General features: G+C 45.6%; 1 protein-coding gene across 1 annotated transcript in view; it reads left to right on the top strand.

Moving 5' to 3' along the window:
• Positions 1-26,106, top strand: part of LOC147693352 (transient receptor potential cation channel subfamily M member 2-like) — a 3,804,886-nt gene that overhangs the window by 1,234,946 nt on the left and 2,543,834 nt on the right. The window contains exon 16 of the mRNA XM_086935946.1: positions 8,023-8,135. Within this exon, the coding sequence (XP_086792072.1) occupies positions 8,023-8,135 (113 nt within the window). The remainder of the gene's footprint in view (positions 1-8,022; positions 8,136-26,106) is intronic.

The raw sequence follows: 26,106 nt of genomic DNA, 5'->3' as shown, positions 1-26,106 counted from the left end.
TTTTGCGATTTTTATGAGATTTCGGAAAATCACTATCGGCTTTTGCGGCCGGATGCGAATCGCTATTTTTACTCGCACTTTTACATGAATTCCATTATGCGAATTCTAAATTGCGATCCGGTATTAATCGCAATTTAGAATTTGCATATTTCGGCTTTCATGAATCTGGCAAATAGTTCCTTACCCTTCCTGCTCCTCTAGCAGCCAGCTGGTCCATTTTGTACAGGATCCAGTGCTACCTCAGTGCTTAGCTTTGTGGCCCAAACCCTGGTGACAACAAATGCACTGGCAGATATTCCCTTCTTCTCTGCATGTGTCCTGAACTCCCTTTAAGACTAGGTTGAAGTTTCCAAATCATTGCCCAACAGACAATCTACAGGTTGGTCTGGGGAAACCAGAACTTTTCAGGGCCAGTTACCCCACCCCAACTGAGATTAACAACTGCCAAGCAGTGATCAGTACTGACAATGCTGTTGATGGTCTCTTGTTAAAGTTGACCAAGTAGGATTCGTTCAGGGGACACACGTTTCTCTGTCACCATTGTGACACTGGCCCCTGTGTCCCTTTAAGCCATAGCTTCTTGACCATTGATCAAAGGCTGTTGTCTGTACTGGCACAAGTTAGTGATACTTACAAGTAATGTGGCAAGGTACATGCCACTGTCACAGATAAGGACAGCCTGAGTAGGTGTTTTGACTAGGACAGAACCAACTTCAGAACCCACGGTTAAACTTACTAATCCCTTGGGGCTGTACTACCACTTGTACTGGTGCTGGGGGGTAGTTGCCTTAGGGGTGGTGGTAGTAGCTTCTGTGGTGTTGGCCGTAGGACAAGGTATCCCTTGGATAATGGCCTTTTTCCTTACACAGGTAACACCAAGGTTTCTTTCCAGAGGAAGTGGATGATTGGGATCCACCCCCAGAGGCAGGTTTTTGGGAACCTCGTGAAGACTCCTTTTTGTCTTTAACCTTCTCCCGACCCTTCTCTTGGGTTTATGAAGAATCTTGCTTCTTCTGAACACCACCACCATGAGCTTTCTGCTTGACCCTGGATTGGACCCATTTGTCTGCCTTCTTTCTCAATTCTTGGGGAGAGGTCGGATCAGAGTCCACCAGGTACTGGTGTAGCTTCTGAGTTTGACAAATATTAAGGATGTGCTCCCTCATCATCAAATCGTACAATCCCTCATAGTCGTTTACCTTGCTTCGATGAAACCAGACTTCATGAGCCTTAATAGCATCGTCAATAAAATCAAACCAGTCTTGGGTGTGTCCCTTCTGTGTGTCCCTAAACTTAACCCTGTATTGTTCAGTTGTTAAACCAAACCCATCTATGAGGGTACTCTTCAAGACTGAGTATCTCCATCCTATTCTCTAACAGTGAGGAGCTTGTCTCTACCTTTGTTAGCAAAGGAGAGCCACAGGGTAGTGCCCACTGCCCCTGGGAGTCTTTCTGTAGCCCACAAGCCCTTTCCAAGGCAGTGATCCAATTATGGATATCATCCCCTTCCTGGTAAGGAAGGACTATCCTGCTCAGGTTCCTAGTATCAAAGGAAGGTTCCCTGACTCGACGTACGCAAGTGGTGCCACTATGGGACTATAATCCTAAATTCTTCCTATCTCTTTGAACTTCCAGGGTCTCATTGTCAAGGGCCAGTGGCTCTTGCTTGAGCTTTGCTCTTTCAAGTTTGTGTAGGTGACACTCCCTCTCTAAGAAGTCCTTGCTAGAGATTGAGGTCCCTATGGAATTGTTAGAAGCATTGGAATTGACAGAGGAGGACTTAGACCTCCCCTGCATTCTTTGAACCCTCTCAGGAGGAACAAAAGTGGACCTACCTCTAGAGACTCCCTTTGTACCATCTGTACTATTCCTTGAGGAGTCAGAGTTCACCAGTATAGAGACATCAGCCTCCCTCCCTGTCATGCTCAGAAGTAAGGTCATCAGGGGGAACCCCTCCTGACCTATCTTCTGGAGCATCTCCACCCACTTTGTCCTGCCCTTCTGACCCATCAGATTCTGGAGGTCATCTAGCAGAAGCACTCATAAGAGATGCTTACTGTTAGGGTTGCTACCTTACTCTAGTCTTCTATAGGCACACAGGGTCCTTTGTTCCTGGAACTTAAGATCACTGGACCTAGTGGACAGGGACCCATTGGTATCCACAATCAAGGACATGGTGACTAGTTGTAGTGTGGTGTTGCACCTACCTACTATAATGAAAGTTACACTTTCAAAGATTGGAGAAATGGTTGTGCTAGGCCCTTAACAACCAATCTAAAAGTTCAGTAGAACTTACTGTTACAAAACCATTTTATATTTGTCTAATGCTAGTGATGTTTTTTCATTTAACCTACACCTAAATTCGCGGGTAAAACAGTTCAGGCTTAAATACTAACTGCTACACACTAATGTAGGAGGCTGGCTTAGTATATGGTGCACACTTATTTAAGTGAAGAGCCTTGCATTAATCCAGGCAATCCTTATAGTGATTTTAATAGTCTTAGACAACCTTAGGAGCTCTCTACGTGGTAGCTGTGGAGGGAAGCCTTCAGGCTTAGTCCAGAAGGAGTGTTAAGCAGCTTGTTTTACCAGAACTAATCATACAGTGTAGTTCAAACCAAAAAGAACGACACAGTGTAGTTATAAAAATATTATATTTATTATACACACTCACTAACACATTTCTGTATCTTCTATCCTGAGATATCAATAAAATACACACAATATTTCAAATATAAAAAGGTAAGTAGGCACAAATACACAGTTGTCTCCAGGGGGATATACTAAAGAAGTAGAATGCGAACTGCAACCGAAGTCGGGACTTAGACCAGAAGACTAAGAATAGCTGGGGGCACAAGGAACCACCCAAGGTAAGTACCCAGGAACCCCTCAGATGCTGTGAGAATAGTGGAAACATAGCTCTGTACTCAATACAAGTCAATGGAGAAGTCGCGGTTGCAGTTTTCAAGAAGGACCCTTCCCAGTGGACTCTGAAGACACCCCATGGACGACAGAAGATTAGAGAGTCACCCCACCTGTGGATACCACAGAAACCAGGATACCTACACCAGGCAGTTTCCAACGTCACTTCGCATCTTTGCAACCAGGTGCATAGGCGCGAAGTGACATCGGAAACTGCAGTAGACCACAATGGAGGACTTCAGAAAAGATGCAGCTGGCGCAGAAGGTGAAAGATTCTGGTGGTACCCAAGGATGGATTCTTGAAGAGAGGTACCTGCAAGCAGAGGGTACAGAGTCTATGCCACTTGGAAGTGACCAGGAGGACGTCAGGAGCAGAAGACCGGTCAGCTTGGTTGCAGTGCCTGCAGATGCTGAGCAGTGGCTTCCTCACTTCAAGTGAGATTCCTGGAGAAGAACTTGGATGAATCACAGCACAGATGACACAGAAGACTGACAGGACGACGAGTCCAGGAGCAGCATGAATCTTCCTTGATGCAGTCTCGGTTCCTAGGCGAAGTCCAGCAAAGTCCAAAGTGCTTAAATGGTAGAAGTTGCAGTGGTTTGGTGTTTGAATGTTGTCCCATGATGAATCTGAAGAGCCACCCACAGGTAAGCCCTTAAGTACCTAAAGGAAAGGGTTGGGACGATTCAGGGGTCCCTCCCAGAGGAGGGGCTGGACAGAGGGGAGGACACTCCCAGGCCCTTTGTCCAGTTTCACGCCAGAGCGAGAGCCAACGGTTCTCAAACTGGAGTATGCAGGGAGGACACCAAATGCGCCTTTCAAAGCAATCTGGGGGCGCTGGCAAGCACCCCCACTCCAGCCCAATGCGCCTCCCTGTGACAGGAATCCCATTGTTCTTCCTTCCCCTGCTCGAGTTCAGCTCAGCAGCAGAAGGGCAGAATCATGTCCGTGGTCGGCAGCAGCACTAACTTGCTGTTTGACCTTGGAAGGCTGGCACCGGGAAACTTAGAACAGCTGAGGACCCGAGGAACCACCCGAGTTAGGTACCCAGGAACCCCACATAGGCAGTGTGCAGAGTATAAACACAGCCCCATACTCATGCAGGTCAATGGGAATATCGCTGTTCCAATTTTCAAGAAGAAGGACCCTTCCCAGTGGACCCTGAAGAAACTCTGTCGTAGACATAAGGTTTGAGAGTCACTCCACCCTTGGAAACTCCAGGAATCAGGATACCTACATCAGGGAAGCAGGGTGCATAGGTTTGAAGTGACATCAGAATCCACCGTAGACCACAATGGAGGACTTCAGGAAAGATGCTGCTGCAAAAAAGGTGAAAGAGTCCGGTGGAATCCAAGGATGGATTCTTGAAGAGAAGAACCTGCAAGCAGAGGAGACAGATTCTATGTCACTCGGGAGTGACTAGGAGGCACGGAAGACCAATGACCACTGATGAAGAAAATGAGAGAGAGTTGACGATGACCTTATCAATGCAGCTGTGAGGACCAGGGAACTTTGTGGAAGACCAGGAGCCGTGCACGAGCTGTCCCACCTCGTAAGTTGGGAGCCAGACGGTCGGTGTTCAGCAGGACAAGCTTTGGCAACAGCAACATACGAGGAAAATAAAGAAGGTGCAGTGTCGGACCAACAAGGTCCAAGGGACTCACCAAACACAGAAAAGTCAGAGCGGGCCTCAAGCAAGCGGGCGGAGCCCACTGGAGCCAAAGAAGACCCTCAAGAGGACCCACAGGCCAAAAGCACAGGAGTCGCAAGAGAACCTAGAGCAGCTCAGCAATGATGCAGGCCCACGGTGCAGAGGATGCAGTGAGAATGAAGATCTTAGTAGCAGGGGAAGCTTTAGTCTGCAGCTGCTTGGATCCCGAAGATCTCTGAAGAAGAGAGTCAACAAGCCTTGGCAACGGCAAGTTGATGCTGTGCACAGGGGTACTGCTCCAGCTATTCCGACAAGAGATGCTGACTTCAAACTTGCTGAGAAGACAGTGCAGACCTTGAGGGAGTAGCAGAACCACCACCTGTGTTGCTGCGTCTGTGGGATGTCAGGAGCAGCAGACCGTTTGCTTAGTTGCGGTGTCTGCAGATGCAGGCTATTGACTACTTCACTCCAAGTGGGAAACAACGCATGCCATTCCAACGCAACCATTACAACGCATGACACTACAACGCATACCACTACAACACATGTCATTACAATGCAGTCATTACAACGCATACCATTACAAAGCATACCATTACAACGCATAATACCCTTACATTATCCAACACTTACCCTACTGTTGCACCCCCTGGAGTTAGAATAGTAATTTTTTCCCCTACACTATCCAACACTTACCCTACTGTTGCACCCCCCTGGAGTTAGAATAGTAATTTTTACCCCCACACTATCCAACACTTACCCTACTGTTGCCCCCCCTGGAGTTAGAATAGTAAATTTTACCTCTACACTATCCAATACTTCCAATACATGCGATGTAATGGTATGCATTGTAATGGTATGCGTTGTAATGGTATGCGTTGTAAAGGTTGTATGCGTTGTAATGGAATGCGTTGTAATGGTAGTTTTGTGAAATGCGTTGTAATGGCATGCGTTGTAATGGAATGCGTTGTAATGGAGGTTGCGTTGTAAAAGTTTCGTTGTAATGGCATGCGTTGTAAAAGTATGCGTTGTAATGACATACATCCCTCCAAGTGAGATTCCTTTGGGTGTTTTTGATGCCCATAGGCCTAGAGAACAGGTACAGATGACGCATAAGACTAGCAGAATTATGCAACCAGGAGCAGCAGGAGTCTTCCAGATGCAGTCTCCGGTCTCAAAACGAAGTCCAACGTGGTCCAACATGCCCAGATGGTTGAGGATGAGGTGTTTTTGGATCTGAATCTTGTCCCACAACGAATCTGAAGAGCCACCCATAGGTAAACCCTTAAGTATCGAAAGGAAAGGCTTGGGGCGATTGAGGGGTTCCTCCCAGAGGAGGAGCTGGGCAGAGGGGAGTACACTTGCATGTCCTTTGTCCAGTTTCCCACCAGAGCAGGAGCCAATGGCTCCCTGAACTGGTTCCAACTCGAGTATAGAAGGAGTGCATCAAATGAGCCCTTCAAAGCAGTCTGGTGTCACTGGCAAGTGGCCCCACCTCAGCCCAATACACTAAGGGCCCGATGTAGGTAATCCTCATTTACCGACTCTAAAATACCGAATTTTACCGATTCGGTATTCTAGATTCGGTAAATGAGATGTAGCTAAAAATTCGGTATTTTTTACAGAATCGGTAGGATTCGGTAATTACCGAATCGGTATTTACCGATTCGGTAATTGCCATTGAATCCTATGGGCCTTGAGGCCCATAGGAATCAATGGCAATTACTGAATCAGTAAATACCGATTCGGTAAAAATACAGAATTGTCAAGGGGGAACAGGGTGTCACTTTGACACCCTGTTGCACCCCTGATTTTGGCTTGTGTGCCATGTGGCACACATACATGCCGAAGGGCATGTATGTGTGTCACATGGCACAGGTGTACATGCACAGATGTGCATGTACACAGGTATTCATTATTTACCACCAAATAGTATTTGGTGGTAAATAACGAATCGGTAATGGCCTGTGGCACTGTTTAAAGTGCCACCTACATCTGGATTTACCGATTCTGTAAATTTACCGATTCGGTATTTTACCGAATCAGTAAATTTACCGAATCGGTAAAATTAAGGCCACCTACATGTCAAAATCCAAATACCGGTCGGTAACGGACGAAATCGGCCATTACTGACCGGTATTTGCCGTCCTACATCTGGCCCCTGGTACTGTCTGGGAGATGGTGACATCTCCCTGTGATAGGAAACCTATTGTTCTACCTTCCCCTGCTAGCGCGTGGCTCAGCATCAGGAGGGCAGAATCGTATCTGGTCGGCAGCAACACTAGCTTGCTGTTAGACCCTGAAAGGCGGTATCGGGAATACAGGGGTGCTCCTTAGATGACCCCCTAGTACATGGGATCCTACATCCAACACTGGAATTTGTGTTGGGGTAGGACTCCAACATGTTTGATACACAACATGACTAGTTTTGGTGCAGCTAATATATAGTTAGACATCTCGTAATTGAAATGATGTCCACTATATGTATAAAATAGCTGACCCCACTTATAAAGTCAGAAGTATCGACTCCTAGGTTTGTAGGGGGTGTCCTGCTCATGCAGGGCCCCCTTACACTTATGACCAAGCACCCTACCTTCAGGTTTAAATGGCCTACCTTAGGGGTGACTTATATGTTTTAAATGCAGTGACTTGAGATATAAGGAAACGTATCAGTTGTGAGTGGTGCTAGCACCAGCTCACACGGGCTGCAATGGCAGACCTGTAGTCACAGGCTGAGTGGTCTCTCGTGGGTTGCATAACAAATGTTAAAGCCCATGGGAGACCCCTGGTGTACCTTTGCCCTGGGTACCTTAGTACCATATACTAGGAACTTATCAGGGTACACCAGTAGCTAATTAGGAAGGTACCAAAGCAATCACCATAGTCAAATTTAGGTAGAGAACACAGTGACTGGGGTCCTTATTAGAAGGATCCCAGTCAGACTAGTCAGAAAAACAGAATGGCATAAGCAAAATGTGGAGGTGACCATGAAAGCAGATCCTACTTTCCTACAGTACCTTAATACCATATACTAGGGACCTAAAAGGGTACACCAATTGTGGAGATACCAAAGTACTTACCATGCCAAATTCAGGGAATTAGCACATTGGCTTGGGTCCTGATTATCAGGATCCCAGACAAACTAGTCAAAAAAACGTACTGACACCAGCAAAATGTGAAAGTAACCATGAAAGCAGATCCTATTTTCCGACGCTAACTATCACTGGAACCTGCTAAGACATTCTCAATCTGTCCCATGTTAGCCACACAACACATTGGCATTGGCGATTAGATGCACTATGGGAAATATTTGGCAGTCTCCATATCATGCCTTAAGCTTTATCCACACAAGCCTTTATGGTGTACCTTCGTTTTCATGTACTGTTAATCTATTTTCAGTAATAGCATGATCATAGCTGCTACCGTTTGACTTTTTCTCTTATTGCAGACATTTCTGACCAATATCTGGTGGGGGGAGCTGTCCGACGACAACTCCTTGATTCGGATTCTCATCTGCATGGTGTTTTTTCCTTTAGTTTGTACGGGTTTCATCACCTTCAGGTAAGACCTCCATATAGGTAGTACACCAACGCTATGCATGCATAAAAGACTAATATATACAATTAAAATCCTTTCAGTTTATTACAAGAATTTAGCTGAGTCACCATTTCGACTGTGGTGTAAAGGATAATGACATTGTAATAAGACTGTCATGTAAATGAGTGTGCCAGTGAGTGAGTGAAACAAATTGTCCAGTTGTCATAATCCAGGTCATATTGCTAGGCACTTGCTGTCTGTGGCCTCCTCAGGGGACTGTAAATCAGAACAATCCCAGACTATCAGGTTCTGAATCCTGCATGACTCCCAGGTAGAGTTAGACGTATTTGTTTGGTTTGGAAAACCTGTGCCATCATGTCCAGTTGGACATTTTGATGACATACATTATGTATCTGATAGAGACTCCTAGCTGCTGATTCCTTACCTTGAAATTTCCCAGGTGTCAGTCTGGATCTGGAAGCTTTTGCATGAGCAGTACCCCTTCCCACCTTTGGGTGCCTCAGTTGGTTCTGTGCGGCATTGTCGACGTTGTTGGCGCCGGAAGCAACATCGTGGTCACCTTTATAGGTGCCACACAGAGGCGCAGATGTCAGTTCTTTTTTTTCCACACCTGTTAACGCTGATCCGAAGAAGAGCTACCCCTTTATCCCTTTTTGACAGACTTTTTTCAACGTTTTGTTTTGTGTGTCGAGATGTCATCTAGCTAGGAAAGATGGGTTTATGCTGTGTGGTGCCTGTACCTGTGCAATATCAGTTACCAACCCTCACCTTGTTTGCTTATGGTGTCTCGAGTGTGACCGCGACTCAAAGTCGTGCTCGGACTGCCGGGCCATTGCGCGGAAGTCTTTGAGGTAGCGGGCAGCTCCTTGCACCCCGGCAGTTGACACCATCTAGCGCGTCTCCTTGGAGGTGTCATTCCTAAATAAGAAGAAGGTCGCGGGACCGCTGCAGAAGTCCCAAGTTCTCTTCCTCGCGCTTTGGTTCATTGAATACTTGATGAAGAGTCACAAGAAGAAGAAGTCCAAATGGACTTCAACTTCACCTCATCTCTTGAAAGTTGGTGAGACAAGTGGGGAACATCGACATACCGGACACAGTTCTGCAGAGCCGTTGTCAGGGCTTCCTCCGCCATTTCCGAGAGCCAGAGCAACCACTGCTCAAATGAAGAGGTTTTACAAGGCCATACGCTGAGTATTTGAGCAGACTTGGCCTGCAGGATCGGGGGAGGCCCCATCCGATTCTGCATCAACACATCTGGCCTCTGGTCCAGTGGGGTCTCCTGGATCCATTTACAGATCTGTATTGGCACATTTGTGCCAACGCAACCTTCAATGAGGGTCCAGACGTCGATGGTCCCTGCACCACCAGTGCCCATAAGCTTTACCAGCCCCATTGTTATTCCTGAAGACTCGGTGTGGCTCTATTTCGTTGCCTGTGCTTGTTTTGGAGCATACATGCATGGGGTAAGAGTGTGATGGGTTACAAGACCCTTTTGAACACCAGTTGGAGAAGTGTGGCTCAAGTGGTTGGAGCGGCAGACCCTGATGCAGAGGTCTGGCCCGGACCAGGGTTCAATTCCCCGCCTCGGCGGGTCTTGGGCTCAAATTTCCCCCGGACCTGACAATTCTCGCCTCGGCGCCGATTCCAATCATCGAGTCCCACTCTGCAACTCTGGGCAATAGCTTGCTTAATCTCCACGACGGCCCCTCGCAGCGGGATGCCTGGCTTTCACCTTGGGGATGCCCAGTAATGGGTTATCTAACAGGGGAATACCAGGACGGGTTCCCTAAGCAAGCGCTTAGAAACTGGTTGGTGATACAGCGCTATATAAATGAATCTACATTTACATTGGATACCACTTATGAGACTTTGAACTGGTATGAGGAGCTAAGAGAGGCCAGTGGACTGGACAACTTTCCCGATACTGGCATGTTCCCTTCACCTACAGGGGCAACTGAGGAGGGGACATCTTATGGAATGGTGGCAAAGAGGGCAGAGGTGGTCCTTGACTTTAACTTCCCTCATTGGCAGTCAAGACTAACCTTTTGCTTGACATGCTTCAGCCTGAGGCTACCTCATCTGAACCCCTGTTGACCCTTAATGAAGCACTGACAGATGTCCTTCTAGGAAATTGGTCCAAGCCACCACCCCAACCCTGAGCTTGGTAGTCCAAGCTTCGACTTGCCATGGTGCATTTCCTGTTGCACCCCTGGACAGGGAATCCTAAAGGCTGGGCACACTTTGGATGAAGTTGTTTCCTTCTGCCAGCCATCGTATTGCAATTGGTGAACACTGCATGTTTTTTAGGCTATTACTCTCATACCCTATGGGAAACAGTTGTGCAAGTGCTGCCATGGGTTCTGGAGGATGCCTTGCCCCTCTTCTCCCAAGTAGTGAAAGATGGGAGATATGCAGCGATTTTTACCATTAGGTGTGGTCTGGATCAATGTTCCCTCAAATTTTCTTCCTCTGTGTGCGGCAGTGTAGGGTCTCTGTGCGCTGCAGCCATGGCTATGTGCTCCAGAAACCACACTGCACTGCCAAATATCACTCCAAATGTTTGCTTAAAACCCTAGCAGCCCAGCTCTGTGAAGAAGAGTCATTTTATTCCTCTGTCTGATGTAACATTTTCTATACATTGATTTACACACTATGATACAGTGCGTCTGTGTAATGTGTATGCAATGTAAAGTGCTTAACACCTTACACCGGTATGAGTGGCGTATTAAACAAAATAAATATGAAAGAAAGAGGGGTTATGGAGGCTTGAGGGTCACTGTTAAAGCTTGGTAATGAGAGTATCCATGGCGGAGGTGGTCATTGGGGCGCCAATAAACATTGTCACAACAGGCGCCACCAGCACTAAAGCCGGCCCTGTTCAAATGGCACTAATAATTACAGTGAAATTATGAAAACATCCCACATTGCAATTTGAAACCTTGGCTGCTCTGTTGCTGCATTTCTTTTCTTAATAGGGTTGGGCTGCGAGTGATTGTGTGCATTTGTTAAGATTTTCGTGTTAATTGGAGCTCACGATGGGTGCCTCGATTAACATGAAAACTTTAACAAATTCACAGGGACATCTGAAGGATTTTGAGTGCCTGGGACAAACTTATTTCTGGGGCCCCTGTTTAGACGAGCTTTGGATTTGTGATCCAATTTCAGCTTTTCCTGTCCTTTTTGGCCAGGTCACCGACACTGCAGAGGCATACGGGTCCACATTCTAAATGTGCTTCCATGTAATATTCAGGTATAGTGATATGTGTTTTCAAAATTGTAACATAGCCTGAAGGAAAAAGAGAGGAGACTAGTGAGAAATAGGATTTAGTGGCGGAGAAAGGGGGAGAGAGAGGAACAAAGTAGAAAAAAAGTCAGGGCGCAAAGACGAGACATGGGGAAGGGGTAGTGGAGAAATTGGTAAGAGAGAGACGGAAATAGAAAGGCAGCCAGAGGCTTTGGAGAACTGGGAGGGAGAAAAGAGAATGAAAAACCGGAAATAGAGAAAGCAAAGAACAAGCAGTGAGAAGGAAATGGAGACAAGAATGGGATGGGGAGAAGGGGAAAGTGGGTAAACGTGGAGCGGGACTGAAATGAGGAAGAAGAAAAAGAAGAGAAGGAGATGGCGAGAGCAGCTGGGGAGTCTAAGAAAAAAGGACAAAAGATATGTCAGAGAAGACAGTGAGTGTCGTATGGCAATGCTTCAGAAGTAGCGTCTCTGCATATCGATGTTAGAGGGTTCTATAAGGAGCCTTTTGCTCCATCTTGTCATTTCTAAACACTTGCTCTATGTTACCGTGCTCACCTGAATGAACTAAGAAGGGTGGAAAGCTGGTTAGACCTTGCCAAGATTTTTAATCTTCCCAAGATGCAGGTCTGAGCAGATGGCAGCTGCAAGTGTGTAAATGACTGATCCATCTGTCGGGAGTATTCTCTTCACTAACACTTGCTTCCAGTTATCCCAGTAGATTTCGGTAAAAGTGGCTCATGTCCCGTTTTTTTGAGAGAGTGAACTGTTATAAGTAAGCTGGTTTTAAAAATTACATTGTATTTATTTTCTTAGTGCCTGTTCTGTGTTTTTATGAGGATGAGGACTGTTATTATTTGCCACTTTATTGATGTAAATTTGTAGTCCTTCCTCTATTTTTGCGAAATGTCCCGGTTTTTGGGCTGCACAATCTAGTCATCCTACTTGCTGGGGAAAGGAAATCCTTTAAAGAGAGTCATTTTCTGGATTTCCCTTCTCTTTTTGAAAATCAGGAGCAGCAACATTGTCGTGGTGTCACTGGGGCTTTAAGTTGAAGACTTTTCAGTATTACATACAAGCCATAGTTGCTGCTTATTTATCCTATGCAACTAATTGACAAAGCAATAGTCCTGACTTGTAGGTATCATGTTACTTGTTGTATCTTATATCTGGATGCAATGACAGAAACAGCAAAATACAAGTCAGTGGTACACTATGCTAAGCACAGATTTTTAGCGTATGTGTCTTAAGCCACGCCCTTAATAACACTTGTCACGCCCCTTTGCGAGACCCCCAGTTTTTTCAGCCCACTTAAAGCCCTGGGTATGATGTTACTTGTTGTATCATATATCTGGATGCAATGATAGAAACAGGAAAATACAGTTAGGGTGGCACACTATGCCAAGCACAGAAAAGTGTAAAACACCCCACAGCTGCACTCTATTAAGAAGAGAAATTCAGCAAGTCTACAAACACGACGTGTGCTTTTCACGCCGTGTGTGTAGAGTTGCTGCATTTATTTTCTTAACAGAGCTGAGCTGCGGGGTGATTGTGGGCCTTTGTTAAAGATTTCAGGTTAATTGCAGCGCCCGTCTGGAGCTGCAATTAACCTGAAAATGTTAGCAAAGTCACACAATCAACCAGCAGCCCAGATCTGTTAAGTACAGAAATTCAGCAAGTCTACAAACAAGACGTATGCTTTTCATGCCCTGTTTGTCGACTTGCTGAATTTCTTTTCTTAATAAATCTGGGCTGCGGGGTGATTGTGGGCCTTTGATGTTTGATTTCAGGTTAATCGCAGCGCCCGTCTGGAGCTGCAATTATCCTGAAATATTTAACAAAGTCACACAATCACCCCGCAGTCCAGATCTGTTCAGAAAAGAAATTCAGCAAGTCTACAAACAAGACGTGTGCTTTTCACGCCCTGTTTGTAGACTTGCTGAATTTCTTTTCTTAATAGAGCGCAGCTGCAGGGTGATGGGCAGATTGTGTGCTTTTGTTTAAAGTATTCATGTTAATTGCATTTCGTGACGGCGCTGCAATTAATATGAATAATTAAACAAAAGCACACAGTGTGCACCGCAGATGGGCTCTACATCAAAGAAACACCAGTTTATCGCACCGGTGCTTGCGAACGTTCTTTTTCTTTTTTTTTTTTTTTTGTTCCTCATCTCAACCATGGCTGAACCATCAGAGCCGTGGGCTCGAAAGAGTGTGACTTGGAAGACTAAAATGCTGTCTCAGTTCATGACTGGTAGGGGTCGGTCGTTTAAGAGGGAGCGCCAAGACCCTACAGCTAGATTAGCTTAACGCTAAGTCACAACCCCTTTAACAGTATAAGATGGAACTTGCCATTAGCCAAATTACACCACCGCCTATGCCACAATTGACCTTAGGTATGAAGGACAGATGTGAATAAGCAAAAAGGAGTTCGACATGGCTTCGTAATCATAGGAACTGGGAAAAAAAACAAAAAAAAAAAACCCAGTTTCTACTCATTGAGACCAATCGAGTTTCAACCAAAAAGCTCTTTTTTCTGGTTTACCTCCTCTAGATAAATCTAGTTTCGATATAGAAAGCATGGAGGAACTCCAATCTTGTAGTGTCGGTGGGGAGGCCTCTTTCCAACGCTTACAAATCTCTCGTCGAGCCACCAAAATTGAGTAGAACAAAAGGTTATTATTTGCACTACGCTTTTTGTCTTTTACTCCAAAGATTACAAGGCCTAAATCTATATTCACCATGGTACCTATAGAAGATGTTAGTCTGTTGCTTATTGATTGCCAGTAAAATGTTAAATGTGGGCAATCGTGAAACATATGTGCATCTGAGGCTTCGACTTGTCCACACCGAGGGCAGGCCACTGGTGTACCAGGTGAGAATTTGGACAACCTCTGAGGCGAATAATAAGCCCTATGGAGGGTAAAGAGGTGGTTTCTTTGCAGCCACGCTGGTTTTACAATATCCCATAACACGGTAAAGGATATTTCCCAAAGTTCATGCAGATTAGTTATCGGCAATAGACGACCCCAAAGATGATCTGGAAGGTGGAATATTCCGTCTATTTCCTCTAAGATTAAATTATAGAAATGGGAAACCTCTTTGGTTTTTAGGGCATTGTCAAGTAGGGAGGATTCTAGTTGGCTGATATCACCCAATGAAGGGATTAGTTGGCGAGTGGAGTCAGATTTTTGTGCTGCCGCCCAACTGGAGATCTGGAGAAATTTCAGTCTTGATAAGTTTGAGCCTACCCTACTCACTAGATGTTCCCAGGAATACATTTCCCCTTCAAAAAAGAGATCTCCCCAAGTCAAAATCCCAGCTTCTTTTAGCGGGCTTATCAATGCATCTTTAGTCCATTCAGGTGGAGCTGGAAGATCCCATATAGGAGAACCGTTGGAATAGTAGCCTATTTTGGTAGTAGTTCTAAGGTTGTACCAGGTTCTTGCTAGGCCCTGTAGTATCTTCAACTTAATTTTCTTAAAAAATTTTGGATCTCCAAACTTAAATAAAAATCCTGTTTGATTTAAACCTTCACATTTTAGTAGTGTAGAAAACATAAGGCCTATGCCCTGATCTTTTGGAGTTTTAAATAGGATTCGAGCATGTGCCAACTGAAATGCCCAGGCATAGATTTGGATATTGGGGCCAGCCAGACCCCCCTTCTCCCTACGGCGCCTTAGTTTATTCCAAGAGATTCTTACAGACTTATTCCTCCCTATAAATGAAGAAATGTCACTTTGCATCTTTGCTATCATTTTCTTCTCAAAGTAAAGTGGTAAATTGTTGAAAATAAAGGTCAATTTAGGCAGGATGGACATCTTGACCAGATTCGAGCGGCCTAAGAGCGTCAATGGGAGATGTCTCCAAGAATTCATTAAGTTCCTGCAGTCTTTGGCTACCTGGGTAAAATTTATGTGGGCAATCTGGTTGATATCATTTAAAATTTTAATACCTAAATATCTCATATTGTCACAGGGTTGTACTGGTAATGTCGTATTAGTAATGTTCCATACCATTACCTCGGTTTTTGTGGCGTTGATTTCATAGCCGGAAATTTTGCCGAATTTTTGTGCCAGATTAATTACTAATGGGAATGCTGTGTTGATATCAGATGTTAAGATCATAAGATCATCCGCGTATAGAGACACTTTTTTTTCCCAATTTCTGTGACTAAATGGAGCGATGTTAATTTCTTCACGAATCAATTGGGCGAAAGGCTCCATATAGATATCAAAAAGTAAGGGCGAGAGCGGGCAACCCTGCCGGGGGCCTCTTGTAATGGTAAAGGGTTCCGACAGCCCACCATTGACCAAGACCGAGGCTGAAGGTTGCGAACGTTCTTGTTTGATGTACTGTGTGTGTGCACGCTCCACACACATCACTGCGCGCTACATTTACAGACCACTGTTCCCAATAACGTGCGCGCACGTTATTGGGATCAGTGGTCTGGATATGACTGAGAAGTTGAGCAGAGCCGTTTCGTAGATGTTAGCCTTGCGGCGCAATGTCTGCCTGAGAACATCTGATAGAGACACCTAGCCTCAGATTCCTTAACTTTTCAATTCTCCCCAGGCATCAATATGGATCTGGACATTTGTCAGCAGTCCCTCTGCGCTCCGGGGGACAGTGCCTTACAGCTCCATGATGACGTCGACTCTGGTTGTGACATCAGTGCACCTATAAAAGTCCCCTGCAGCACACCGGTGTCAGTTTCTTCTTTTCCATGCTGCAAAGTGGATCCGGAGAAGTGGTTTCTCAGGCCCTTTTTTCCTCGCCTATTTTCACAGCTTTTGTCGGTGGAACAGTGTGCCTTTCTTCAATGTCGTCGGTCTTTAAGCTTTGTGGGACCTGTGCCCGACAGATGACGGTTACAGACTTGCATACCATTTGTGTGTAGTATTTGGGGGAACACCACGACTCAGAGGATTGTGGCTCCTGCCAGAGACTGAAACCAAAGGCGCTCAAGGAATGCCATATGAAGTTGCTGGTGGCACGTCTGTTGGGGTCCTCTTAGACATTGCAGCCTCACCATTCTTTTCCTGTGGAGGTCAGTTCACAAGGCCGTTCTACAGGACGTCATACATCAGAAATATCCAAAGGTATGCGCAGGCGTTTGAAGACGCGGCACCCTCTGTGTGGAGACTCTGGGTCTCACTGCCCCTCCTGTGCACTGGTTGAGGAGGCCGTTTGTGACTCCACCTTGCATCTCTTCATCTTTCCGGGAGCCAAGGCATTGATTGCCCAGATGATGAAGTATTATAACTCTCTACACCTCATCTTTGGTCCTCCACATTCCACTGGCCCAAAGGATGTGAGTGTAACCACAGTGGTGGATTCGTCATCCAAGGTGGTTGGGCCATTTGAGTCTTTAGGATGGTACCGGTCATCGTCAGCTGACTCTGTTATGGAGCCTCTATACACCCCTTCTGTGACTCCACCTTCGGCATCCGTTGTTGACCAGCTGACTCAGGCATTGACATTGGTGGCACAGATTAAAGTCTCTCTTCTTCCTCCTATCGACGTCGAAGCATCGCCTTCTCGGAGTCGATCGGCGTCGGGTGCGGAGTTGATAGAGCAAACTGGGAGAGTTTGGCATTTTCACTTCCTTCTCAGGTGAGACTTCAGAGAGTCTCCCTTTAACTGGTGATGTAAGGAGGTCTGGGTTCTTTCAGACCATTTCTGAGATTATTCCATCTCAAGTGGAGGAGAGTTGGAAATTGTTATGATTCACAATGTACCCCAACGTAGTTACCTAACCTTTCACCTAAATTTACCCACATAACAGGTTTTGTGTTGACCCGTTACCATGCAGGTGCTGCATAAATGTTGTGTGGTTTTCTCTGAAAACTAGCCTCATTTATAATGCATGAGTGTTCTCAGAATCGCAGCAGGACCACCATCTTCCGCATCTTCTGCATAATAACTATGTATAAAGGTCATCCATATTGTCATCCTCGGCCAACATGACACAGCAAGGTAGAGCACCTGAGGGTACCTTTTGGGTACATAAGCACCATATCTTTGCTGGGGTAGGCAGAAGAGAAAGTCTTCCTTGCTGATGCGCTGACACAAGACGCTGAGGTCCCTGCAAGCAGATACTCAAGCACACTATGGTCTGACATCCCTTGCTGGGTGTCCAACTCAAGACCAAGACAGGGTCCTTCATTCTCTCACATCACGTAATGGTGTTGGCTCTTTCCTAGGGGTATTCTTGGCTATCCACTTACATATATGCTAGGTACACTTAGGTACATTTAGGTAGGGTTAGCGTCGTAGTAGTGCGCATTATTACTGTCATGCATTTATATCCCTGCATATATTCATTGTTTTAGCACTACGGTAGAATTCTACTATCTATTTACTCTGTTTGTTTATAACCGTATAAATTTGTTTCTGTCTTATGGCTATTACAGCACACATATCTTACACTAGAATGATGCTGGTTTATTTAATGCTTACTGAAAATTTCCCCAACATTTATTCTGTGTATCTCTCTGAGATAAGGTGAGCATGAGTGACTGAGCAAAAAGTACTGGGCTGTTTCCACGATCCCTGAGGGTCAGAGTTGTCATGTTTGATAGTTGCCAGAAACAATTTGCTCCTTGGTAAGAGGAGTTTATAGTAGCACTGTGAGTTAGCTGGTATACAGGCAAACATATCCGGTGGGGGTGTCTGGAATCATTCTGGACACTGATCTCACAGTTTACGTTGTCTAAACGCGCAGATCTTATATGGATTTAGGAGAACTACATGTATATATCTACTCTTGGTGAGGCAAGTGGGCTGCAGTCCTCTCCAGCCTCAGAGCTACTTTCCGCTCCTAGTCTCGCTACTGAAGCAAGAGCCTCCTTCACAGATGTGTTGAGGGAAGTGGATGCAGTTTTGGACTTGTCCCTGCCTACAGTGGAGAAGTCCACCGACCCTCTGATTGATTTACCAAGGACATTCAGTAGAGGAACATGTTCTTCCATAAAGTGAGGCCCTATTAGACATATTGTTAGGAAGATGGGTAAAACTTGATTCAGGGGTCTCTGTGGACTGTGCTATATCTTGCAGGTACCTACTTGCTCCAGGAGACTCATTTTGTTTCCTCAGGCATTGTACCACTCATAGCCTTGTAGATTAGGCTGCTACAGCCTCACAGGATGTATACTCTGCACCTAAGACTCCATTAAATAAGGAATCTAGGAGTCAAGATGCATGTGGCAGATAAATCTTTGCTTCTCCTAGTTCTGCGTTAAGGTCCACCAGCACGCCTTGTGTTCTTGGACGGTTTTCACATGCTTTCCAGGATACCTTGCAGACTTTGTATATGGTGCACACATATTTAAGTGAAGCACCTTGCACTAATCCAGACAACCCTTATGGTTATTTTAGTGGTCTTTGACAAGCATAGAAAGTTCCATAATTGGTAGCTGTGGAGAGCAGCTTTCAGGCTTAGTCCACAAGGAGTGTTTAGCAGCTTGTTTTTCCAGAACAAATTATATAGTGTAGGTCAAACGAAAAAGAAACACACCTTATAGTTATAAAAAATAGTTATATTGATTATACACACTCACTAACACATAGGTATATTCTCTACCCGGAGATATCAACACAATACACACAATACTTCAATGGTAAACAGGTAAATAAGCACAAATATACAATGGTCTCCAGGGGGAGACTAAACCATATACTAAAGAAGTGAAATACGAACTGCGATCGATGTTGTGATGTGACGTGGACCAGAAGACTCACAATAGCTGGGGACACAAAGAACCACCCAAGTTAAGTACCCAGGAACCCCACTGAGGCTATATGCAGAGTGGACACATCCAGGTACTCAATACAAATGAATAGGGAAGTTACCATTGTAGTTTCCAAGAAGAAGGACCCTTCCCATTGGACCCTGAAGAAACCCTATGGAAGACAGAAGGTTGGAGAGTCACCCCACCTGTGGATACCACAGGAACCAGGATACCTACACCAGGCAGTTTCCAACGTCACTTCGCACCTATGCAACCGGGTGCAAAGGTGCAAGGTGACGTCGGAAATTGCAGTAGACCACAATGGAGGACTTCAGAAAAGATGCAGCTGTCCAAGAAGGTGAAAGAGTCTGGTGGTACCCAAGTATGGATTCTTGAAGAGCGGTACCTGCAAGCAGAGGGTACAGAGTCTATGCCACTTGGAAGTGACCAGGAGCATGTCAGGAGCAGAAGACCGGTCAGCTTGGTTGCAGTGCCTGCAGATGCTGAGCAGTGGCTTCCTCACTACAAGGGAAATTCCTGGAGAAGAACTTGGAGGAATCACAGGCACAGATGACACAGAAGACTGACAGGACGATGAGACCAGGAGCAGCATGCATCTTCCTTGATGCAGTCTCGGTTCCTAGGCAAAGTCCAGCAAAGTCCAAAGTGCCTGGATGGTAGAAGTCGAAGTGGTTTGGTGTTTAAATGTTGTCCCATGATGAATCTGAAGAGCCACCCACAGGTATGCATTTAATTGCCCAAAGGAAAGGGTTGGGACAATTCAGGGGTCCCTCCCAGAGGAGGGACCCCTGGACAGAGGGGAGGATACTCCCAGGCACTTTGTCCAGTTTCACTCCAGAGCGGGAGCCAACCGTTCTCAAACTGGAGTATGCAGGGAGGGCACCAAATGTGCCCTTCAAAGCAGTCTTGTGGCACTGGTAAGCACCCCACTCCAGCCCAATACGCCTCCCTGTAACAGGAAACCCATTGTTCTTCCTTCCCCTGCTCGAGCTCAGCTCAGCAGCAGGAGGGCAGAATCGTGTCCCTGGTCGGCAGCAGCACTAACTTGCTGTTAGACCCTGGAAGGCTGGCACCGGGAGACTTAGAAGACCTGAGGACCCAAGGAACCACCCAAGGTAAGTACCCAGGAACCCCACATAGGCTGTGTGCAGAGTGGAAACACAGCCCCATACTCATGCAAGTCAATGCGAATGTCGCTGTTGCAATTTTCAAGAAGAAAGACCCTTCCCAGTGGATCCTGAAGAAACCCTGTGGAAGACAGAAGGTTTGAGAGTCACTCCACCCTTGGAAACTCTAGGAACCAGGATACCTACATCAGGGAAGCAGGGTGCATAGGTGTGAAGTGACATCAGAAGCCACCGTAGACCACAATGGAGGACTTCAGGAAAGATGCTGCTGGCAAAAGAAAAGAAAGAGTCCGGTGGAATCCAAGGATGGATTCTTGAAGAGACGAACCTGCAAGCAGAGGACAACGGAGTCTATGTCACTCTGGAGTGACCAGAAGGCACGGAAGACCAATGACCACCGATGAAGGAAAATAAGAGAGAGTTGACGGTGACCTTATCAATGCAGCTGTGAGGACCAGGGAACTTTGTGGAAGACCAGGAGCCGTGCACGAGCTGTCCCACCTCGTAAGTTGGGAGCCAGACGGTCGGTGTTCAGCAGGACAAGTCTTGGCAACAGCAACAGAAGAGGAAAGCAAAGAAGGTGCAGTGCCGGACCAACAATGTCCAAGGGACTCACCAGACACAGGAAAGTCAGAGCAGGCCCCAAGCAAGCGGGGAGCCCACTGGAGCCAAAGAAGACCCTCAAGAGGACCCACAGGCCAAAAGCACAGGAGTCGCAAGAGAACCTAGAGCAGCTCACCAATGATGCAGGCCCACGGTGCAGAGGATGCAGTGAGAATGAAGATCTTAGTAGGAGGGGAAATTTGAGTCTGCAGCTTCTTGGATCTCGTAGATCTCTGAAGAAGAGAGTCAACAAGCCTTGACAGTACCCCTGTGATGCTGTGCACAGGGGTACTGCTCCAGCTGTTCCGACGAGAGATGCTGACTTCAAACTTGCTGTGAAGACAGTGCAGACCTCGAGGGAGTTGCAGAACCACCACCTGTGTTGCTGAGCCTCTCTGCGTGAGGGAGCAGCAGACCGTTTGCTTAGTTGCGGTACCTGTAGATGCAGACTAGGGACTCCCTCACTCCAAGTGAGATTCCTTTGGGTGTTTTTGATGCCCATAGGCCTGGAGCACAGGCACAGAAGACGCAGAAGACTAGCAGAATTACGCAACCAGGAGCAGCAGGAGTCTTCCAGATGCAGTCTCAAGTCTCAAAACGAAGTCCAGCGATGTCCAATATGCCCAGATGTTTGAGGATGAGGTGTTTTTGATCTGAATCTTGTCCCACAACAAATCTGAAGAGCCACCCATAGGTAAACCCTTAAGTACCGAAAGGAAAGGTTTGAGACGATTGAGGGGTTCCTCCCAGAAGAGGAGCTGGGCAGAGGGGAGTATAATCGCATGTCCTTTGTCTAGTTTCCTACCAGAGCAGGAGCCAATGGCTCCCTGAACTGGTTCCAACTCGAGTATGGAAGCAGTGCATCAAATGAGCCCTTCAAAGCAGTCTGGTGGCACTGGCAAATGGCTCCACCTCAGCCCAATACACAAATTCCTGTCTGGGAGCTGGTGACATCTCCCTGTGATAGGAAACCTATTGTTCTACCTTCCGTTGCTAGCGCGTGGCTCAGCATCAGGAGGGCAGATTCGTGTCTGGTCTGCAGCAACACTAGCTTGCTGTTAGACCCTAAAAGGCAGGTATCTGGAATACAGGGGTGCTCCCTAGGGGTCCCCCCAGTACATGGGATCCTACATCCAACACTGGAATCTGTGTTGGGGTAGGACTACAACATGTTTGACACAAAACATGACTAGTTTTGGTGCAGCCAATATATAGTTAGACATCTTGTATCTGGAGGCAAGATGGCGTCCAGCTAACATCACCGCTGTGATGCTCCGCTGAGCATCCCCCGAAAATTTGTCTAAACTCGCTTCTGAAAAAACCTTTGTCACAAAGCTGAATTTTTATGACCTCCAAACAAAAACCTGACCAGGGAATGCAGCAGAAAAAACGTTCTATCATCTCGCTTACCTGTTTGCTGTGGTTCGAATGCACGCATCTTCCCTGCCTCGAGGACATCCGCCGGGCTCTGACCTCTCGGATTCACTCTGGCCTGCATAAGCCTCAAGCGGAACGGCGGAATCACTGGAGCATGGCTAGGCGCTGGGACGCGCTCCAGAGGAGAAACTGTCAGCTTCTACAACCGCGCTGTGGCCGCTACGGAAATTCTTCAAGAGCCAGTCCATCTGCGGTACAGCTCCACATCAGTACCCAGGAGAGACAAGTAAGAATGACTAGCAAAGGGCACGCATAGCGAAAGGCAAAATTGTCACGATACCCTCGCAGGTCAGCACAACTGTAGCAGCATCACGGCAAAAAAAGCTGGACACTTTAGTGATGAAAGGCAAAAGTGGAGGCGAGAAAGGAGAATAGAGAGAGTGCGCTGACAAGAGCCCCGGGGAAAACGACATAGCAAATACCGCTATTACAAAAAAGCCCCCGCTCGCTTAAATAAAGAAATTGACTATTCTCAGCCATTGATTACCAGTAGCTTTGGTGCTGCGAGTGGGGGGGAGCCCCTTCCATGCCGCTTCCATGGATCCCCTGAAGTAACGATAAAGGTGCCTGTACAGATAGAAGGAGAAGTAATAGGTCACTCCTCACCAGTCGTACCGAGCGATCTGTAGCTCCCAGATACCCCCTTCCCCACAATCCAAGGCAAAAAAACTGCTGACCTGGTACTTTCTGCTCAGCTAGAAAGCGCTCCCGGGGGTAGCATTGACAGTCACAACAACAATAGTACTATCCCAAGGGGCAGGTCAAATATTCCAGAGGAGGAGTGCTTGAATGCTGTACTATCATCACAAGTCACTTGTAGCACACAGCAAGATTACATGCTGAAAACGCCTTACAATCAGGACCAATTCTACTCTCTTACAGAGGATTCTGAGATGTCACATATTAGCATTTCCTTGTCAAGTGGAGAGGAGGCTGGCAAGTGGTATAGCAGCTCTAATACCGACCTGCAGAAACTTAAACATGTCTCAAAAAATACTGCAAAAGAAGAAAAGCAGGGACCGCCACAAAAAGAATTATGACCTATCTGAAAAAGAGAACGCCACAGATTTGAAGTGGGATTACAATGATACATCGCTCACAATTTTTTCTAACACCTCTGGGGGTAATCAAACAATCACTGGCACCGGCATCAATCAAATGCGGACACTCGGCGATCAAAGAAGTGAACCTGCTTTAACAGACATTTTGCAGTCTATCAAGAGCATTCAGGCAGAAGCCAAAGCCGATAGTCGCAGATCCCGCCTGGCAGCGAAGAAGTTGCAAGGGGCAGTCAGGAAAGTGGAAAAAACTTGCGCCAAAATCGTAAATCGAATGGCTTCAGTGGAAGAAAGAACAGAACAACTAGAGTAGGACGTTACCTCGCTCAAAACTAAGACTGATGAGCATGAGGGAGCGGGTAAGGACCTCATTTGGAAGCTGGAGGAACAGGAAAACCGAAAGAGACGTAACAACCTCCGCTCCCTAGAGATTCCAGTGTAGTGTAGTTCCTAGATTCCCAACAGTCTCTGTGCATTGGAATACTATATCCTATAGAATTGACGTAGGACTTATGTCTACTAGGTCTCTATCGAATATACTAAACTTAATAGTGAGTGCCAGCTAGCTCAGAGGTCACTAGAAACTTTCTCGAATTAACAAGAAGGGATTAGGTTCTGACAACCGCATACACATGACAACTTTGTTTCCCAAGAATAATAAATATATCTCTAGAGTTGCGGAAACAATAGATAAGTATTTCACTCAGTCAATCGTGCATGCTTCGTTTCAGCAGAGGTGCAGAGAAAAAGAGAGACGGGCGTTTTAAATAAAAAGCAATTTATTGAACTGTCTTCTTTCTCATGCAGAAGAAATGAACTGCTACAATCGTAATACTGGCTGTAAAGTATAATGTGTACAGCAAGAAGAGTATTATAAAATAATACTGTAAAAGCATGGTATGGTTTCTAAGCCATAAAATACATGCATAAATAACAAAGACTAAAAGTACTCAACTGGTGTTTCTAAAATACACCTACCCCAATGTACCTAACCTAGGTCTAGTACGAGGGAAGAAGTAAGTGTGGTTTAGCATAGGTTTTAGTATTCTTCGAATAAAGCTTTATTTGAATTTGAATTTGAGTATTCTTTGCCACAAATCTATCCAAGATTCCTCTTAGGGCCTTATCAGCTCCTTACCTTGATTTTAGAATAAAGGAGGTCTGGTATCTCTGTCTCAGGACTTGATTTCCCAACACCCCGCAAGTGGACCTCGGAAACACCGGAGCTGGATTTCTCGTCAGGAGAAAAGACAGCGTCTCTCTCAGTGTGTCAGCTGGAGGGTCGGCTTCCTTCGGCACTTGCTGTAGCGAGCTGCATCGGGCAAGTAGATAGTGGAAATGCTCCAAACCACTGTGTGTTTGCTATGGCAAGTGTGGGTATATTTATACTTTGAAGGTGCTGAGTTTTACGTAAGGTTGGACATAATACCGTCATAAAAGACTCGCAGTTCTTTGAAAACCCCATGAGCTTTTGGAAAAATCAATATTCAAGCAAGGGGAAGTCCCTGACTGCTGAATGAAAGTTTTTCCAAGAAATCGTTGTGGATTTTCAGAACTAGTGGAAGTAGCCATGCGGTATTTGGACTGCATGGGCCAAGTCTAAATATGGTTTTGATTTCTATGCCTATATAAGGACAAGGTGATTTATACCTATATATGGGCATGAATCTGGAAAATTACACTAGGGTCCTTAAATGCCATACAACACCCACTCCACTTTATTGTGTTTGACATTACTAAATTCTAAGTATTTAAAACATATCAAAAGCATGTGTTTACAATCCCACCCAAAATACAAAGAGACGCATTTCAAATGGTTGCACATAAATGTGCTGTACTCATTTTAAAAGCAATGTTTTCATTCTGAGCATATAATATTACATTACATATGTATATTGTAAGGTTAAATCCAGTAAACAATGACGTGGTGTTGATTAGATGCCAAGGCACATAGCCTGAACGCAGATTTTGTACCGTCCAGCCTAGCAGCATTATAGAACGTAATTGAGACTGTCCATGTTGTAACATGTGAATATGGCCTGGGATCGCTAGATCTCCAGGACTCCGGTGCGCACTACTATTAAATTATAATCAATAAAAACGATAATCCATGTTAATCTTTGTTCTTCAACAAACAAGTTTAGTCAATAAAGATTCAATTATGTCATTTTTAAACTTTACATCAAATCAATTGTATCATGAAAATCACAAATTCATATACAGTTCATAAAACGTGAAACAACACAATTACATTCGTAACCCAATGAATTTCGGGGTCAACGCCCCTTCGTCAGGGGTCTAAAGAAAAAGAAGAAGAAAAGAAAATAGGAAGCTCAATTAGTATTGATATTTTTATAGAATAAAGATCTGCTATTAAAGTGATAGGTTGATCACCTTACCCTAGTAACTGGTTGTCTTAGAAGTATTAGTGTTGTAAATTAAAAGTAAATCTGCATTTCCAGGTGGGACCAAGTTATCTGTGAATAAGTTGAAGCATATGTATAAGATGACATTCCTCTCCACGCTTATAATTTGCGTTTATGCGTAAAAGCATGTAGCTCACCTGATTGGTTGAGAACACGAAGTCAAACTGATGGATTCTAATGGGTTTAAGCGGATAAAGATATATATCATAATCTACTAGATACACTGATTATTTCTAGATCGTGCTCTGTAAGAACAGCATTTACCTGCGAGTCCAGGATTTTTGCCTGATGGCTCGCGAACGTCTTTAAAATATTTACCGCGCTA

Source organism: Lissotriton vulgaris, chromosome 8 (genome assembly GCF_964263255.1).
Source record: "Lissotriton vulgaris chromosome 8, aLisVul1.2, whole genome shotgun sequence".
Classification (NCBI taxonomy): domain Eukaryota; kingdom Metazoa; phylum Chordata; class Amphibia; order Caudata; family Salamandridae; genus Lissotriton; species Lissotriton vulgaris.
This window is presented reverse-complemented; position numbering and strand designations above follow the sequence as displayed.